We start from the raw sequence: 19,916 nt of genomic DNA on the forward strand, positions 1-19,916 counted from the left end.
CAGAGTAAACGTGTGCCGCCCAGTTGTGTGCTGGTCAGTGGGACTGGCTCTCACTGTCCTCGGGCAGAACAAGGTGAGGAAAGCAAGCACCACCAAGTGGGAGCGATGCCAGGCCCCAGGCACGTGGCTGGCAGCTGGCCAGAAAGCAGGGCTTTGATGTCCGCTCTGTTGCCAACTGGCTTTGCGACCAGGGCCCCGTTTCACCTCTGCCAAAGCTCAGCAGCTCGCGAGAACTGGGCCTGCAGAGGGACCTCCCGGCTCCCTGGGTTCTGAGACCTCAAGCAGACAGGCGAGGGCCTTGGCCGCTCTGTAGCCTTGTTCCTGCCCTCCTCCCGGGCCTGCTGATGGAGCTCCATTTCTCTCCTGGCAGGATGGCGGGAGATGCCAACAAGAAGCCCCCAGAGCCACGAGTTGTCTTTGTCAGGAAGTCCCAGCTGGAGCTCGGGGTGCATCTGTGCGGCGGGAACCTGCACGGGGTGTTCGTGGCCGAGGTGGAGGACGACAGTCCCGCCAAGGGCCCCGACGGCCTGGTGCCGGGCGACCTCATCCTGGAGGTGAGTTCCGAGCGCTCTGCACTCTGCCTGCACATCAGGCTCCCTCCTTCTCAGCGGGCAGCGGAGGGCGCGGAGCTGCCCAGACCCTCTGGGCCGGTGGTCAGCAAATGGCAGCTCTGTGGACTAATGAGTTTGCCAATCACTGACCTAGACTCTCGATTTCAATAACTACAGGCTGCTGTTGCTCCTTGTGATTAAGCCCCTGTCCCAGTGGTCGGCAAACTCATTAGTCAACAGAGCAGCAAACCTCGGCTCGCAAGCCGCATGTGGCTCGCGAGCCACAGGTTGCGGAGCCCTGCTCTGGGCGATTTCAGGGATGCGGGTGCCCACTTGGGCACTAGCATCTGTCTGGAGGGGAGTGCTCGGCCCCTGTCGGCAGTAGGACTCCGATCTGCCGAGCGTGTGTCTGCCTCTCCAGGTCTCCTGCCTGATGGGAACTGGGTTGTAGGCCTGGAGAAATACAGGTTGTGTAGGCAAGATGGAGGGCGACATTACTTGCTGAGGGACTGAGCAGGGTTTCCTCCGGGCCACAAGAAGAATAAAAGCACCGCTCAGCCGCTCAGCTGTGTGCCCTGGAGGATGGGACCCTGTCTCTAGCACCCCCTCCTTGGTGGGGGTACCGTGTTTCCATCCTGCTGTGGAGGGCAGACCGGACACGGGCAGATGCGCCAGCCCTGCCTACAAAGGGGAGGCAGACGGGTTCTCCTTTGAGGGATGTTGAACCTACACCTTATCCCACAATCTGCCCCTCATGGGTGCCCAAGCTGCTCTGGCCTCTGCCCTTTGACCCCGGTCCCCTGTCCCCGGGCAGTATGGCAGTCTGGACGTGCGCGGCAAGACAGTGGAGGAGGTCTACGTGGAGATGCTGAAGCCCAAGGACAGTGTCCGCCTGAGGGTGCAGTACCGCCCAGAGGAGTTCTCCAAGGTCAAGGGCCTGCCTGGCGACAGCTTTTACATCAGGTGCCGGTGCCGGGGCTTCCAGGGGTTCGGGGCTGGGGGAGGGGCTTTCAGTGGAGACTGTTCCTGGTAAATGTCTCTATTTTCACCCCAGAGGGTGGGACCATGATCATGACCTTGGGCCCCAAACTGCATCCCAGGGCGGGATGCTAGTGACTTAGGAAGACCCTTGAGGGCTCGCTGGGCCAGATGGGCTCCCTCTTTAGGGTTTGGGGCCTGGGGGCCTTTGAGACTAAAGAGCCGCATTTCCCTGTGGGCTGCCCTCCTTTCCCGTCTTCCCCCGACCCAGGTCTGTGGATCCTCTGCAGTGTCCTCAATGTGTGTGGGGCGGGCACCTGGCAGCTTCTAGGGGGTGCTCATAGCTGCCTTCCTGTTCCCTAAGATCTGAGGCCACAGGAAGAATAAGAGCCCTGGTCAGCTGTGTACCATGAGGTGTGGGTCCCTGTCTCCAGGGCCCCCTCCGAGGTGGGGTGACATGTTTCCATCCTGGGGAGTTTCCTGTCTGTAGGAACCATCAGCCTCGACTCAGGGAGGAAGGCAGAAGGAAAAGTGCTCGTGGAGGGGTGGACACTGCCTTGGTCCTTGGCAAGTGCTCTGCCTGATGGGCGTGAGGTGCTCTCCTGCCCCACAGGGCGCCCTGGGTCTCAGGGAGGAAAGGCAGTTGCGTTGTCCCATTAGCAAAGCCCGCTCCCTTCTTTGGACGAGGAGAGACAGCAGGTCCTGACCCTGGACTGGGAAAGCTCCGAGCAGACAGTGTACATGGGGCCTGGCTGTCGAGGCTGTGGCTCCTGACCCTCTCCCTCGCCGCCTGCCGCAGGGCCCTGTACGACCGGCTGGCGGAGGTGGAGCACGAGCTGAGCTTTAAGAAGGACGACATCCTCTATGTGGATGACACATTGCCCCAGGGCACGTTCGGGTCCTGGATGGCCTGGCAGCTGGACGAGAACGCCCAGAAGATCCAGCGCGGGCAGATCCCCAGCAAATACGTGTGAGTGTTTTGTGGGGGGGATGTGGGGGCGGGCGGGGCGGTTCCCATGGCACTCTCCTCCAGGACGGAGGACTCCTTCTGCCTCCCATCTTGGCTTCTGGTCGCCTCGTCTTCCAAAATCGCTGTCTGAAAGCTGCTCCTAGCGTAAGCCACTGCCGTGCGTGAGTCAGCGCTGTACAGAGCACAGTGGCAACTGAGGATGCATAGCTTTTTAAGATGTTTAACAGATTTATTGAGGTATAATTCACATAGCATACATTTCCTCGAAGTGTACGATTTGTGGCTTTTGGTACATTCACAGATATGTGCAACGATTACCACACATTTTAGAACAGTCTCATCGCCTAACAAGCCCCACCCCTTTAGCTGTCCCTCTCTGCCATCCCTGCCCCTCCTCTCACCCTGGGCAATCATGAACCTGCTTTCTGTCTGTAGGTTTCCCTGTCCTGGGCTCTGGTGGGGCGGGGATCATAGAGTTGTGGTCTCCATGCCTGGCTTCTTCACTTAGCGAGACGTGCGTGCTTCCGCGTGCATCCGAGCCCATTCCTCTGCAGCAGGGCACATAGCTTGCAGTGCCCCCTGGGAAGGCCGTCCTGGTCCTTTGATGCCATCTGAATATAGACGTTGCCTGCTCTGAGAGCTTGCCCCACAGCTTGCCTCCAGGGCTCCTTGAGGTGGCACGGGTGGGTGAGGTGCCCAGGAGGCCTGCAGAGCAGTATTGGCGGAGCTTGGACTTCCAGCCCCCGCCCTCCTTAGGGGCGGGGAGAGAGGGGGGAGAGGAGGGGATGGGGAGATGGGCCCTTCCCAGCTCTGCCATCCCCTGTGACTGCAGGATGGACCAAGAATTCTCCAGGAGGCTCAGCATGTCCGAGGTCAAAGATGACAGCAACGCCTCCAAGACACTGTCCGCGGCCGCGCGCAGGTCCTTCTTCCGAAGAAAACATAAGCACAAGCGCAGCGGGTCCAAAGATGGGAAAGACCTCCTCGCCTTGGACACCTTTTCCAACGACTCCATTCCCCTCTTCGAAGGCAAGTGGCTGAGCTGCCTTTGCCGGCGGGCTTTCAGTCTGGGTTTGCTGTGGGCCGCAGCATCCTCACAACAAGCGCTTAAATAAGACGGAGGAGGCTTGCTTTGCTTTTGCACAGAAGTAGTCCAGAGCTAGGTGTGTGGGTTGGAATGGTGGTACCACTGTCTTCCGTCTCCCTCTGTAGGATGCGGGTTCCTTCCTCAGGGCCTCCCATGGTCACCACGTGTCATTGCAGCTCCAGCCATCATGCCCATGTCCCCGCAGCAGGAAGGAGGAAGGGGCCGGGCAAAGTGTGTCTCAGTTGAGTGTGGCTATTGAAACAGCTCCCCCAGAAGCCCCATCCTGCAGCTTCTTGTGTGCAAGAGTGAAACAGGCGGCAAGGTTTTAGTTGGCACATCCTGGCCTCCGTGACGCAGGTTCTGTCAGACAGGAAGGACAGGTGCTACTTGGTGGTGACCAAGGACCACTGGTCTCTGCAGATCTTTGCCCCTTTCTGGCCTCACTTTTGTGTCCATTAATGATTCTTACAAGATCCTCCCGGGGCTGGGTGCTGATCGGCCTGGAGTTGCATATTAGGGAGGCAGACATCCCTGGCGGGTTGCCCTTGAAGAGAGAGCGTGCTCGTCCCATAAAGCAAGAGGTGCTTGTGCCTGCTGCTCCTGGAACCCGGGAATGTGTCCGCTGTCCTAGAACAGGAGCTCTTCTGGGTGTGGAGGTGGCAGTGAGCAGCAGAAGGCAGCCAGCCGTTCCTCCTTCCCTCCTTCTCTCCCCTCCTTTTCCCCCTTAATGTCTTAAATTAAGGCCTAAGGCTCCCTGTCACTGAGGCAGGGTAGGGGTTAGCATCCCACAGCCCCTGGACCGAGTGTAGCCCACTGCCTGCTTGCTGGGACCGGGCTCTTACATGGTAAAATGTAAGAAAGACAGGTTTTATGGGTAATTTGGTTTTACCTTTTGGCCTCTAAAACCTAAAATATTTACCATCTTGCCCTTAATAGAAAAAAAATCTGCCAACCTCCTGGGTTTCTCACTTATTTAGTTTTTTGTTTCATTTCTTCTTTCATTTCTTTGATCTCCTCTTTCAATATCACTGTTCCCTTTCTCCCATAGACACCATCTCTGGTATATTTGTTGTGTGCTCAATGGATATATTAATATCTCTGAAAAATAGCTATTTGTCAGTTGCTTTTTGAAGTTGTCTTTAGGTGCATACAGCTTTTGAATTATTGTATCTTCCTGGCAAGCTGTTCCTTTTATCATCAGGAGATGTGCATCTTTATCTCTAGTAATGTTTCTTGCTTTAAAGTCTGTTTTGTCTGATGTTATTGTTATACCAGCTTTCGTTTGGTTAGTGTTCACACAGTTCATCTTTTTCTATCTTTTTACTTTAAACATTTGTAGCTTTATATTTAAACGTCTCTTATAAGTGTTTTTTTTTTCTTTTTTTTAACATATGGTGACTAATTCTTTTTTCATTTTATTGAACTACTAGTAGAGGCCTGGTGCATGAAATTTGTGCACGGGGGCGGGGGTGTGGGTCTCTCAGTCTGGCCTGCACCCTCTCCAATCCAGACTCCTCTGGAAATGTCAGGCAGTTGGACATCCCTCTCGTAATCTGGGATCACTGGCTCTTAACCATTCACCTGATTGCCCTAACTGCTCTTTCCTGCCAGCCTGATCCCCCTAACTGCTCTCCCCTGCTGGCTTGATTGCCCCTAACCATCTCTGCCTCAGCCCCTCCACCATGGCTTTGTCCAGAAGGTCATCCAGAATACATTGATCTAATTAGCATGTCACCCTTTTATTAGTAAAGATGAGATATGTATGGAAAAGTGCACATATATTTAGAGTTTGGAAAATTGGAAAATGCCCGACCACTGTTTCTTTAAAACTGCTTCTGTGCTCTTTCCTCTCCTTCTGTGTCTTATTATTATTTTTTGATTTGTCATCACCTGAGAATATTTTTTTCCATTGATTTTTAGAGAGTGGAAGAGAAGAAGAAAGGGAGTGAGGGGGAGAGGTAGAGAGAGAGAAACATTGATGTGAAAAAGACATATCAACTGGTTGCCTCCTGTACCCAACCAGCAGCAGGGCCAGGGTTGAACCTGCAACCCAGGTACATGCCCTTGATCGGGAATCAAACCCGTGACTCTCTGGTTCCTATGCCAATGCTATAACAACCTAGAAACACCAGCCAGGGCTCTGTCTTACTTCTTTGACCATTTCTCCTATGTGTTTTACACTCCCCTCCCCCCCAAATTTTCCATATTCTTCTTTCCTGCTTCAGCCTGGTTGCTTTCTCCTGACCCTTTTCCTGTTCACGATGCACTCTTCTGTTGTACCCACCTCGTTCTTATTTCAGAAATTGCACATTTTAGTTTTAGTTGCCATTTGATATTTTTGTAGTAAAAACACCTATCATTAAATCGGCCATCGCAGCCATTTTTAAATATCCAGCTCAGTGGCGCTAGGTATGTTTGCATTGTTGGGCCACAGACCCCTAGAGCAGAGGATGAGGGGGTTGGTGAGCAGGCCTAAGACAGAAGGAAGGGTTTCAGCAGACAAAGTGCTGAAATGCTTGGGTGTTCACAGACTGGGAATTGTGCTGGACCCCAGAATGGCTGTGCCCGGCTGTGCCCGGGATGTGGGGCTCCAGAGCTAAGACTGGGCAAGTCCAGGCAGACTCGGTGAACTGGCCACACCGCCGGGCGCTGGGTTTGTGGAGTGTAGGTAGGGGTGAGCCTGCATAGAGTTAGCAAGGACAGGACCGCTGTGTCCCCCCCACTCTCCCTCCCTCACCCAGGCGGTTACCATGACACGGCCCCTCTCCCTCCCTCAGATTCGGTGAGCCTTGCCTATCAGCGGGTCCAGAAAGTAGACTGTACCTCCCTGAGGCCTGTCCTCATTCTGGGGCCGTTACTAGACGTGGTGAAGGAAATGTTGGTGAACAGGGAGCCCAACAAGTTCTGCAGATGCCCCTTGGGTAAGCGCCCCCTCTACCTCCCCACCCCCCGCCCCATGTTTGTCCCCGTGCCCCTTCCCTCAGTCTCCTGGGCCGTTCCCACAGTTTTTCTGAGCCCTTTTGACTTGGGTTAGACGGTGAGTAGCCTGTGGCTCTTTCTCTGGAGAGAAGACGGCAGGACTGGGTCCTAGTCCCCCGCAGGGCCCTCGCTCCGTGGTGTCTGGGTCTGAGGTCTGTGTCTGCTTTGCAGAGGTGATGAAGGCCTCCCAGCAGGCCATCGAGCGAGGCGTCAAAGATTGCCTGTTTGTCGACTACAAGCGCCGGAGTGGCCATTTTGACGTGACCACGGTGGCTTCCATAAAGGAGATCACAGAAAAGGTACCCGTTGCTTCTGAGGAGGGTTTGCACCTGTTAGCCTTTGGGTGCTGCCCTGTGCAGTCCCAGACCCTCCATGAGCTCACCCATGCTCTTGAGCCTGGATGAGCCTTCTTGGGGCTGGCCCATGGCTGCTCTGTGCTTCCACTTTCATGAAGAGGAAGCCGGTCAGGGGTCACCTGTGTACGGGGTGTAGGAGAGAGTGCAGGAGTCACCCACCCTGTGCACAGTATGTAGGGGAGGATGCAGGAGTCATCATGAGTAGGGGGTGTGAGGGAGGGGTACAGGAACCATCATGAGTAGGGGGTGCCGGGGAGGGGTGCAGGAGTCACCCTGTACACAGGTTCCCCTTCCTGGGAGGTCTGCTGAGCTGGATGAGAGTTGCTGTGCTTTTTCTGGGACAGGGCCCAGGGCTTCCGTCAGGACCCTGCCCCTGGGTGGGCCAGCAGCCCTTGCTGTGGGTTTTTGGGCTCTGGAAGGTTCTGAGGTCCACTTGCATAAGGGAAAGTGGACATCACAGATCACAGGGCGGGTGGGAAAGGCACCTTTGAGGCTGTGGGTGCTCCTCAGGCCCCCCTTCCCGGACCTCTTAGAGCTGTCAGTGCAGATGCCCAGGCGGAGTGGTGAGCCCCGGGCACTTAGCCCGCGGTGGGGAGAGCCATAGGCTTGGTGTGTGGGTTTCTTCTGGCTCACAGTCTGCCTGGAGGCTCGGGGGAGCCCGGGGCACATTTCAGTCACAGTCCCCCAAAGACAGACACCGTCCGCCACCACAGGCCCTGCTTATCCGGGACAAGGTCGGGCAGCGCCTAAAAAGTTCCCCATGTCTGGGCAAAGGCAGAGAAGGAAGTTTGCAGTCGTCCATCCAGTCCCCGCTGGGCACTGGCTCCTAGCCTGGACCCCATCGGCGCTGATAGCTGTGAGCAGAGTTTGGGGTTAGCTTCCCCACCGTTTGTCACACCTTGTTTTCATGAGAGAGGGTCTCGCTTCCTTGTTCACGGATAGAACCTGGTGTTCATTGTGGAGACAGGCAGAGCCTGTGAGGGGAGAGGTAGGCCCCACTGTTGGCAGAGAAAGCGGAAGGTGTCCCCACAAGGCCTGTGATGTTTCCGAGGCCCGGCCCTTGGGCCTGGCCCTGACACTCACTGTCGGCCCCCCTCCCCCCGCCCCGGCCCCCCTAGAACTGGCACTGTCTGCTAGACGTCGCCCCCCACGCCATCGAGCGGCTGCACCACATGCACATCTACCCCATCGTCATCTTCATCCACTACAAGAGCGCCAAGCACATCAAGTAGGTGGGGGTTCCTGGGCTGGGCCTGGGGCCTGGCTGGGCTGCTGCTCCCATAGCCAGGGCTGGGGCACTGGGTGGCAGGGCTGGGGCACTGGGTGGTGGTGCTGGGGCACCGGCTGGTGGTGCTGGAGCTAGGGGGGACCTCAGCTGGGCGCCCACAGACACAGGAGCCAAGGGGCCTCAGCTGGGTGCCCACAGACACAGGAGCTAGGGGGGACCTCAGCTGGGCGCCCACAGACATAGGAGCTAGGGGGCCTCAGCTGGGCGCCCACAGACATAGGAGCTAGGGGGCCTCAGCTGGGTGCCCACAGACACAGGAGCTAGGGGGCCTGGGCGCCCACAGACACAGGAGCTAGGGGGCCTGGGCGCCCACAGATACAGGAGCTAGGGGGCCTGGGCGCCCACAGACACAGGTGCTAGGGGGCCTGGGCGCCCAACTCCGCCAGAAGCAGGCTATCATGAGTGAGCCTCTGCTCCCCAACCTCTGGTTGGGCTAACTGCTCATCAAGGCCCCTCCCTTTTGCCTGTTTGTGCTTCCAAGCTTCTGGTACCTGCTCTCGGGGCCGCTGGGGTGTCTGCTCGTGATGTGCGTGCACGGGGGTGCCCCTTCCACCTCTGCCCAGAGCTCCCCGTGGAGCCTGTGGGCTACGACTGTGCTTACAAAGGGAGCGAGCGGGGGTCCTGTTACTGTGGACAAAGGAACGGAAGAGGGGGGCTGGGGAAACGCAAGGCTCACTCGTTCTCTGCATGTCCCCACAGGGAGCAGAGAGACCCCGTGTACCTGAAGGACAAGGTGACGCAGAGGCATTCCAAAGAGCAGTTTGAGACGGCTCAGAAGATTGAGCAGGAGTACAGCAGGTACTTCACAGGTAGGTGTCCCGAAGAGAAGTAGATGGGGCACAGCCCGTGCTGGCTGGGGGCCGGTGCTGCCCTTGCCAGCACTCGTTTCAGATGCTCTGATGGCAGGCACAGGGCAGCGCAGGAATTCAATAGGTTGAGAGGTAAAGCTCCCTGATTTGGCCCCAGGCCATGGTCTGGTCGGTCCACCCAGGTTTGTCACGTGTGCAGTGGCAGGTCTGTCTCAGAGCGTGTAGCACAGCTTCTGGGTTCCCGGGTTCCGTGCTCCCAGCACCCCCGGGCAGGTCAGCTTTGCCTTGAGGTTTGGTGAAGAAAATCTGCGTCCTTACCATCCCTGTTCTTTGAAACAAAGCAAACCACAACAGGCCTGGCTCCAGCTGCTGGCTGTCACTGACCCTATGGCTTTCAGCCTCCTCCACAGTGTTAGTCATTTGTGGGGTTAATAGGTGGTGGTCGCAGAGAGGTGTGGAGTGATTGTCGGTAACATGGAGGCTGCTGGGATCTGTGCTTTGCATGAAGTGGTTCTCAGAACCAACCTTGGTGTTTCCGTGTGTGTGTGTGTGTGTGTGTGTGTGTGTGTGTGTGTGTTAATTTCCTGTCCATCACAAACCAGTGTTTTAGTCAAATACATTAATGGTTGCTAGAGAAATGAAGATTTAAAACTCCAAACATATAAAATACAGGCCTTGCTTCTTTTTTAATTATTTTTAAAAAAATATATTTTATTGATATTTCACAGAGAGAAGGAAAGGAGAGAAATAGAGAGCTAGAAACGTCGATGAGAGAGAAACATTGACCAGCTGCCTCTTGCACACCCCCTACTGGGGATGTGCCCGCAACCAATGTACATGCCCTTGACCGGAATCAAACCTGGGACCTTTCAGTCTGCAGACCGACGCTCTACCACTGAGCCAAACTGGCTTTGGCGGCCTTGCTTCTTTTAAAAAATATATATATATTTTATTGATTTTTTACAGAGAGGAAGAGACAGGGATAGAGAGCCAGAAACATTGATGAGAGAGAAACATCGACCAGCCTCCTCCTGCACGCCCCCCACTGGGGATGCGCCCACAACCAATTACATGCCCTTGACCAGAATCGAACCTGGGACCCTTCAGTCCGCAGGCTGACGCTCTGTCCACTGAGCCAAACCGGTTTTGGCCAGGCCTTGCTTCTTTATTAGATTCAACAGACATAGACTCTGTCATGTGTCTATAGCAGTTTCTAGCGCTCCCCAGTGAGTCCTGTGCATGCCCGTGACGGGCACCTGGGACACGCTCTGTCCACTGCGTGTTCTGTGGAGCATATGAACGCCCTGGCTGGTGTCTCAGGGCCCGTGGTGTCGAAAGCCTGTGAGCAGGGCTGGTTAATACATGGAAACGTCACGTCTTTGCTGGGAATCCTCTCTGGTCCATGGGATGTCCAGCTCCTAACCTGTTTCCTGCACAATTCTGCTGCGGATCAGACCTTCATAACTGGTCCCCAAACGGCTTTCCAATATGCTGGGCTCCCCAAGGGCAAGACTGGGCACCTGGCCCACTTGCACCTGATGCCCAGGGTTACATATGGTTACCCTGTGACGGGCCGGGGAAGCCTGGCAAAGTTTGACACCCACCTTCACTTAAGCCCATGCTTTCAGCATCCTACTGAACAGTGGGCCAGAGAGACAGATAAAAAGCCGAGTGATCTGTGCCCAACTCTTCTCTTTCTCCCCCAGTTTCTTGCTGATGGAAGAAAGTGGACGGGAGAGGCAGGAACCTGAAAATAGGCAGAGAAACAAAGAGGAAAGGGTGTCTTTATTTGCCTCACACGGGGCGTCTTCCTCTTTTGCAGGGGTGGTCCAGGGAGGAGCCCTGTCGAGCATTTGCGATCAGATCATGGCCTTGGTCAGCCAAGAGCAGAGCAAAGTCCTGTGGATTCCAGCCTGCCCGCCGTAGGCCGCTGCGCTGGGAACAGAGGCGGCTTGTCACCAGCGTCCGGCCTGGCTCAGCTTCTCTGAAAGCCCATTGGAACATGAGCACCGGGGGAGGGCCCACGGCGGGGCCCCCGCTGCTCCCCTTTGAGACAGGGGGCCGCAGGCGCGTGGCCCCGGGCCCAGCCCAGCGGACCGTCTTCCTCACACGTGTGCTTTAAGACAAAACAATAACCACCCAGGACTCTGCTAGAGGTTCCACACCAGCCTTCCGAGGCCCGCGATCCGAGATGCTGCAGAGAACCTTTCATACCACAAGTTTACAAGCCTTTCTAAGTATTTGGTTGTTTCTGTTTACTTGAACGGCCCATGTTGTTGGTGCCCAGCCCCTGCCCCTGTCCATCCCGTGTTGCTTTCGTGTTTTGGTTTTGTTCCTGTTTTCAGCGAAATGACTCTGGAACCTCGATGGGCTGCTCGGCCCTAGAAGGTTCGTGGTGGGACCAGAGCTCTGAAAAACCTACTCCTCGGCGGCATCTCTCCCGGAAGGACATCGCCGTGGCAGTTGCTTGGACGTTGGTGGTGGCAGAACCAGTGCCTTTGTGGAGCCGACTCGCCAGCAGCAGTGGTTTCCCTGCCCGCAGCAGGGCAGGTGACACTGGCATCTCACAACTCGTCTCAGACTTTCCCTCCTGCCTAAGCGCCCTCTCATCTCTCCTTCCCGCCTCTCTCTGTCCTCCGGAGCCTCTCGGCTCACGCTGACGACTGGTTCTGGCAGGAGGCCAAGCCGATGCATGCCGTTGGTCCTCTGTGGGCTCTGTAAATAGAGACAGCCTTTCTCAGTGCAATGTTTGCAGGGTACTTCTCAAACCGTAGAGGGAGCAGACTCGCCAGCTCCTTTGGACATGGAAAGTGTCTCAAACTTTGAGTTGAGAGTCTTCGGGGAAGCCTAGTGATTAGTATTGTCACCGTCAAAATCTGAAAAGTGGGCGGGACCTGTTAGTCTTGGCTGCAGCGCTCCCGGCATGCCCAGTGCTCCTTGAGGATGTCTTTGTTGGGACTTCTGTTTTTTCTTTTCTTTTTCTTTCTTTCTTTCTTTCTTTCTGGTTTTTTTTTTTTTTTTTTTTTTTTTTTTTTTTTTTTTTTCACTTCTGAAGCTGGGTACCTCTGGCTGCAGATTTGATGTGGTTCCTCCCTAAACTGTGCGTCCTCTTGTTCATAGGTACTGTACCGGGCTCCGTGTGTCACTGGGGTAGGGCCTGTATTTTAATACTGTTCCTAACATTTCATTTTACTAGCGAGAAATCTTTGATTTCATTTTATCCTTTGTAATTCTAGACACTAGATGGTAGTTTAGCCATACTGACATTTTTTAAAAGGGATATATTTTCTTGCACAGTTGTTCAAAAAGAGACACGTGTGGGTCCTCAATGCTGCCCTTCGTTTTACAGGTACAAGTGTCTAGCTCAGACAGCCGAGACGCGAGGCTGTCTTGAGTCTTAACGCGCACTCAGGGCGCTGCCCTGAGCTGCAGACAGTGGGACTGTGATGGTACAGTGTGCACAGGTACTGTCCCAACAGACTGGGATCTTCTGTAAGGAAACCTTACTTTGTATCAAAAGCAAAACAGACTTTAGTACAATAAATAAAGGTCAATTTCTGTAACTTGTGATGAAGGCGGCTGTACTTCACTGCTTCCCATCTTGTCCTGCTCCCTCCACTTCCCTTTCTTCCTAAATTCCTTCGTCCCCGGCAGCAGGGGCCAGCTGATGGGTGGGCTCTTTCCAGCTCCAGAGTATTCAGGAGCCTCTTCTTGGCTGAGACAAAGCTCTGAGGCCAGGCAGAGTGGCCAACTGCAGTTTGGTGCTCGGAAGCCGAGCTGCTGCCCTCGACGAGTTGGCAGGGTGGAGGGCCGCCTGGGTCACAGATGCCAACCGAGGAAGCACAGGGTAGGGCTCAGAGGCAGCGGAACCCCCTGGGGTTGACGGTGCTGTGGAGGGGAAAGGCTCTGAGTCTGGGCCTGGGGCAGCGGGGCCTCCTCCGAGGCTCCCTTCTGGGAATCTAACCTGTGAGTGCCCTCGCCCTCCCCTTCTCCGTCCGTGCTCTCCTCTGCTCACGCCTTCTGGAACCTGGTCTCCAGCCTCTCGGCGTTGCCCCGGCAGTTCTCCTGGCTATTACGAGTTTCTCTGTGTTTTTTAAACTGTGAAATGTGTCATACACACAGAAGGACATACATAATATACACGTATGTTCCAAAGAATAGATGGATGTTGTCCTTAAGGAGCACAACGCTACCTTAGAAGCCACCTTATGCCCAGCCCAGTCAGTCCTCCCCATTTCTCACTGAAGTACTTACTCAGGGACTTGTGGTGTAATCACATCTTTGTTTCCTGCTTTTACCCCCACTGGAGATACCTTGAAGCAGTTCAGTTTTGTTTTGTTTTTTTAAGTATATTTTATTGATTTTTCACAGAGAGGAAGAGAGAGGGATAGAGAGTTAGAAACATCGATGAGAGAGAATCATCGATCAGCTGCCTCTTGCACACCCCCTACTGGGGATGTGCCCGCAACTAAGGTACATGCCCTTGACTGGAATCGAACCTGGGACCTTTTAGTCTGCAGGCCGACGCTCTATCCACTGAGCCAAACCGGTTTCGGCTAGCATTTCAGTTTTAAAAACACCAGGCATCAAGCACAAAGTTAGCCACGTAGGTGAAGAAGTACTTTGCCACTGTTAGCTGAAGTCGGCCAGAAAAAAGGAATGCGACCTGTGGGTCAGAGTGAAGCTAGGAGTTTCCAAGAGCCCCGCTGGGGGTCAGAGAGCAAGGACTTGTAGGCGGCCTGGGACCAGGGAGGTCACACAATGAGTTCAGGTGGCAGCGCTCTCCACAGACCAGGGCCACACTGGCTGGCAGAAGTTCGGTCAGTGGAGGGATGGCTTAAATATGGAATTCAGGAAGGCCTGTGAGAAATAGATTTCCTTGATTCCAAATTTTAGGGCTATTCCATTTCCTTCAACTTGGCACAAGCTGGGAAGTTTTCTCACGAAAACTAAGACGGGGCCCCTCTCCAGCTAGACAACTCTGCTCTGCCTGCTCCTGTGCTGGCCTGCTCTGTCCGCTCCGGGCAGAGGGCTAGTCTCCCTGGCTGGGGAGACTAGCCTTCAGCCTTCAGAAAGGGCAAGTGCAGTTTCAGACCTGAGGGGACCTGACTTACATAGACAGGAAACCCGCTCCTGATAGGCCCATCCTCATGCAAATGAGGACTCAAATGCCTTGAGGGTTGGTCCAAAAGGCACTGACTGTCCTGATTGAAGCTGCTCCGATGGGTCAGTGAAGCAGCTGATGGGGATATACCTGTGCAGCTCTGATTGGATGGCGAAACCTCAGGCCTATTGGTGGAAATAGGATTCCAGGCACTCCCTTGTAAGGCTGGCTCATACGGCAGAAACACAGTGCAGGGGGTGGTAGTTCAGTGCAGCCTCCTCCTGAGGGGCAGGTGGCATGAGAGGCTCATGTAGAAATGACTGCTAGGCTGTTTTTTTACATTTGAGCCCAGGGCCTTCTCTCTCAGGATGGAGAGATGAGTTGAACAGTGCTGTTCTGCACTTGGCCTGCGAGAGTAACTCCTGTGTGTACCTGTCCTAGCAGCCAGAAAAGAACGTGCCCGTTTATCTCTGACAATGAAAGCAGGGCGACTCGGATTGGGCCCGGCAGTGCCAGGGAGAGGAATGGACCGTGGGGGTCGGAATGCGCTGGACATGGATGGCATCACTGCTCTCCACGGTGCTGCCACTGGTCCACCTGCTTTCAGCTTCTAAAACAACTTTGCAATTGTTGCCTCTCTGCTCTCCCCTTATTTCTAGATTTATGGATTTTTAAAAGAAACCCTCTTTCTATAATGCATCTCTTTTTATTATTGATTTCAAGAGAGTGGAAAGGAGAGGGAGGGAGAGAGAGAGAAACATCATGAGAGAGAAACATTGACCTGCTGCTTCCTGCATGCCTCCTACTGGGGATTGAGCCTGTAACCCAGGCCTGTGTCCTGGCCAGGAATCGAATAGTGACCTCTAGGTGCATGAGTCAATGCTCCGCCACTGAGCTGTTTACTTTGGCTGGGCTATGTACTCTGTTTTAATAGAAGAGCAAAATTAAGTTTATCAACATACCCTTTCATTCCTTTACCATTGTATCACTCTCAGTGGGGCCTGGAAGGGCCTAGAATGCATACCTCATTCCTTTCAGGCACATCCCCTTCCAGGTTGTGGGCGTCTGTCAGGCTTCAACAAGAGAAGCAGAGCCAGTACAGTATATATGTAAATGTACACGTTTATTACAAGCTATTTGCTTATGGATTGTGTGTGCTGCTAAGCAAGGCTGAAACCCATAGGGCCAGTGGTCAAAACAGGAAGACCACGGGCAGGTGGAACTCACAGGCGTAGGCCGGAGTTGTCTGAGGCCGAGCAGAGGGGAAGAGTGGGAACAGGATGGATTTCACAGGAATGGGTGGACTGCTGTTCACAGGCGGAATTTCTTTTTTTCATGGAAGCTTTTAAGGCTTCTGCTTCTGATGCCGTTCAACTGATGGAACCAGGCCCACCCGCGTTACCCAGGATGCTCCCTGAGATCTCATTGGGGGCTCTTATTGCATCTGCCAAATCCCTTCACAGCAACACCTAGCAGTGTCTAATCCAGTGGCGGGACTGCAGCCTAGCCGAGTTGACACACAAGAAAAGAAAAAACAGCCAACAAATTAGCCAGTTCTCAGCAAATGGCCATTTGGATTAAGTTTGTTGTGTTTATAGACTTATTTAACGATACAGAAACTTCTGTGTGGAGATTGTAGTTTACAGATAAAGACACTAGGCTTCAGGCCGGTAGAATAAATTGCCTGAGTCCCCCATCCTCACCCCTATTTTTGCCATGTTACCTTTAGGATTGTCACCATAAGAAACATTCAAACCTATAGAGAATTTTTGTGAGTTTATTTGACCCAAATTGTGGACAATTGCCGGGAAGCAAAATCTCAACAGATTGAGATATTGCTCCAAAGAAGGGCAAGTTTGCACCTTATTTTATACATCACAATCAAAAGAGGAGATGCAAGCAGTTGCATGAAATCCACTGGTGACAGATGTGGGAAATGGAAGAAAGCAAAGTGAGGAAGCCTCTGGGATTGGATGAAAAGTAAAATGACAGACACATCTTTTACATACTGCTAGTTGGTATGGGATAGTTAACAGTCAACAATTAACTCAATAACAATAGGGGATGTGTGATCTCCACAGAGTGGTGTCTGGAAAAAGGAATATTACTTTGACATTCCAAAGATCTGTTATTACAGGTGCAAAAAGACAATAGACAGGTTCACTCAGCCTTCCCTGAGCTGGTCAGGTTAGCATGTGTCCCCTTTTTGTTCACATATATCACTTAAGGTAAAGATTATCAGGGAAGATGCCAGTCTAGGACATAACTACCTGCTATAAACGGCTTTTTGTTAAAAAATTTAATTTCAGACCATCCTTTGTGGTTACTTTAGGTCTCTGAGTTTGCAAGGCCACCACACAGGCCTTCCCTGAGCTGATCTGGTTAGCATGTGACCCCTTTTTGTCCATACATATCCCTTTTGGCCATAAAACAATCCAAAGGATGCAATGATGATCAACCTTTTGGTTGGATAACAAGGTCCCACAGTGCTAGGAAGGCTCATTCCTAGGAAATCTCAGCATTAGCACTTGTCTTGCTGAGTGATGGATTATTGGGGATGGGGCAAGACCATAAGCTTGCGTGGAATTCAAGGCCAAATTTTTTCCCCTCCCAAGTAAAAGACAGGTAAATGGGAGGCAGTTAGGTCTTATGGGTCTTTACTAAGAAAAACACTCTATATTATTTATTATCTACAAACTATTATGAGATCCAGGTTTTGTTACCTGTCTCACTTTTTCTATTATATTTTGCATCTAATATAACATTTCACTTATAGTTTTGAGGGCATAACACACACCTTTTTAGTCTTTATAAGCTGACCATGAGATGGGTTTGCTAAAAGGCTAAAGAACAAGTATAATAATAATAATAATAATAATAATAGTAGTAGTAACTATTAGCAACATTAATTTGTAGGCATACAGACTTTGTCAGTGTCTCCGGATGGCTGTCTGATGTTTGGGTTTTTCATCCTTGAAGAGTCTTTGATCTCCCCTGTACCAGTAGATAGAGGGTAGTATTGGAGACAGGGGCAGATGTCCATTTGCGGGTAGGCACCTGTTGAGGTGAGGTCCCCTCCAGCACTGTTGGAGAGAGTCTTTGATTAAGTAGACGAACATCTCCTGGTTGTAAGCTGTGGTCTTTGAAACCGTCCTCTGCTTCGAGCACACTGTGAAATGAATGTTACCAATTCATCAGTCCCTATAACCTTTTTAATGAGCCATTAATGATAATGCAGAATGTCTCCTTTTAGTTTTTCTTATAGTTGGAAAACAAAAAAGATTTAAAAATCAGTAATACTTAAAAAGAGTCATAAGAATAAATGTTTTCAGTTCATTTAGTCCCATACCATTTTTTTGTTCATTCTGATTATTTGCCAGTATTTTCATGAATTCAGTTATTTCTTAGAGTTCTATAAATCTTCATCTAGTTCAAAGATATGACCTGCTTAGAAACGTCTAATTCAGAACAAGTCAGAGTCCTTTTCATGTATTTTTCTAAAGATGTAACATATCTGCAAATGCATCAGAGTAAAACAATGACTGTCCATAAATGACAAAACTTCAAGTGGCATAGTTATAGGTTTGATTATAATGCAATTGATAAAAAAACTTTGCTTTTTTGTAAGACATAACATTTTAAGACAATTTCTTGGTAAATAATAATTACTGTAGAATGACAGAATAATATAAAGTCTATATATTATAATTTTATTATTATATTACATTACAATATATATATATATATTACAATATATATATATAAATTGTCTATATAATACACAATTTCAATATATAAAGAACAGATATATGCAAGATTTTAACATGCTTCACATGGCTTATTGGAAATGTACATTGAGCATTGGCAATAATTCATAAACTTCCGATGTCCAAAGTACCACTGCGGGATGCCCCCACAGGGAACCATCACGCTTGGCCTGCCTGGTGTCCCTGACAGGACACTTGCTATCCCTGTGAGCTCCCTGTTTGAACTTGGCTTTGAATCTTTGCAAGTTCCTTCCTAGGGCAAGATAAAATTTTTATAACACCCACTTTAATAAAAATATATGTAGACAAATAGAACAATTTTATTATTATTATCATTATTTTGGCAAAGCTTCCCATGTAATTTTATATTAAATGGGTCTAACTAGTTTAAAAGCTTTTCTTTTATAAGGAGAGAAAATAAATCCTTGAGGTATTTCAAGGCTCATTGGAATAACTCAAAGTCATCTTTTGGTTAAAAAAGTCTCTTAAAACTTAAACTTTGAGAAAGTTTTCAAATATACTTAACCAAGAGATCTACACTAATAAAAGAGAAAGATGCAAGTTGACTATACCTATATGACACCCACCAGCCAATCAGGAGTGTGTATGCAAATTAGCACAATAGAGCTGGCGGATTAATTTGCATATACAGGCACCCAGTGGCCAGGGGTAGGACGCTTGCATCATCGCTATGGCAATGACACAGGCATTTTGCACTGCCCCAGCCACTCTGGGCCTCTGGGCAGCATGGAAGATGGAAAGACGGCTCCGGGTGGAGCAAAGGCATTGCCAGCAACCAGGGTAAAGATGGCCCATTCTGCACAAATCTTCCTTCATCAGGCGTCTAGTTATATCATAAATTCCTTGTCAATCTAGGTAAAACAAACATATTTTATGGTAATAACTCTAAAAAACATGAATCAAACTTAAACTGATTTTACTATTAAATATTTTGTTCAGACCACAGGATCCTGCTTGACCCATATAAGTATTTAATCTCTTTAGGCCAATAAAATATCACACCCTAGTAATGCCATCCAGAGGCAGAAAACACATCTGTATATATATATATATAAAAAGCTAAGTGACTATCCGACCATCCAACCAGAAGCTATGATGTGCACTGACCATCAGGGGGCAGACACTCAATGCAGAAGCTGCTGAGCTGCAGTGATTTGGTAATGGCAGGTCTCAGGTGATGCACCTTGGAACCAGAGAGGAGCAAGCCTGATTCCAGGATGCATCACTCAAGAACTGCCCTCTTGCAATTTGGGACCTCTTGGGGGATGTCAGAGAACTGGTTTTGGCCCAATCCCCGCAGGCTAGGCTGAGGGACCCCACCTTCCAGAGGGAGCCCACTCACTCCACAGATGCCCTTTGAGCCCCAGCGCTGCCCCAGGTTCAGCCAGGGAGGGACCACAGGAGGTTGGCTCCAGGGCATGTCCAGCCCTTCTCACCCACTGGGTCACCTTCTAATTAATTTCCTTTTAATGTGCATGAATCTGTGCACTGGGGCACTAATTATATATAATACATAGACAAACACATAAAGACTATACACATAATTTGAGTTCCTAATTTTTGTAGAGATGGCACAAGATTTTTCTTATTTGCTTTTTACATCTTTTAAGAAGACTAGAAAATGGGAGGGAAATTCCTAAATGCCAAGCAGATAGACCTGTTGAAACTTTATTTTTTTAATGCCCTTGACCTGGAATCGAACCCGGGACTCTTCAGTCTGCAGGCAGACGTTCTATCCACAGAGCAACACCAGCCAGGGCAAAACTTTCAATGAAAGTGTCAAGGGCTATAAATGAGCAGTGGCAACAAAGAGTCTTGGCTATTATGTAAAGAATTAAGCAATAGGAGAGAGCCAGGCTGGGTTTCTTTCTTTATAAATTTAAAATTTTCACAAATTTTTATAGTCTTCACAACCTTTTACAAACCTTTCTGCAATTTTCACAAATCTTATTCATTCAGAAGTAATCCTATCTAATAAAAAAGTAATATGCAAATTGACCATCACT

The 19,916-nt window shown here is 51.0% G+C and overlaps 1 protein-coding gene across 6 annotated transcripts in view; it reads left to right on the forward strand.

Moving 5' to 3' along the window:
* The window catches only part of DLG5 (discs large MAGUK scaffold protein 5), a 109,073-nt gene extending 97,084 nt beyond the window's left edge, over positions 1-11,989 (forward strand). For all 6 annotated transcript variants that reach the window (XM_045581691.1, XM_045581693.1, XM_036438105.2 and 3 more), the window contains 9 exons: positions 371-554; positions 1,366-1,514; positions 2,329-2,499; positions 3,332-3,528; positions 6,364-6,507; positions 6,737-6,864; positions 8,040-8,149; positions 8,909-9,018; positions 10,841-11,989. In XM_045581691.1, the coding sequence (XP_045437647.1) occupies positions 371-554; positions 1,366-1,514; positions 2,329-2,499; positions 3,332-3,528; positions 6,364-6,507; positions 6,737-6,864; positions 8,040-8,149; positions 8,909-9,018; positions 10,841-10,944 (1,297 nt within the window). In that variant the 3' untranslated portion in view covers positions 10,945-11,989. The remainder of the gene's footprint in view (positions 1-370; positions 555-1,365; positions 1,515-2,328; positions 2,500-3,331; positions 3,529-6,363; positions 6,508-6,736; positions 6,865-8,039; positions 8,150-8,908; positions 9,019-10,840) is intronic.
* Positions 11,990-19,916: the final 7,927 nt, after the last annotated feature.

This window comes from Pipistrellus kuhlii, unplaced genomic scaffold (genome assembly GCF_014108245.1).
Source record: "Pipistrellus kuhlii isolate mPipKuh1 unplaced genomic scaffold, mPipKuh1.p scaffold_m20_p_15, whole genome shotgun sequence".
NCBI lineage: Eukaryota > Metazoa > Chordata > Mammalia > Chiroptera > Vespertilionidae > Pipistrellus > Pipistrellus kuhlii.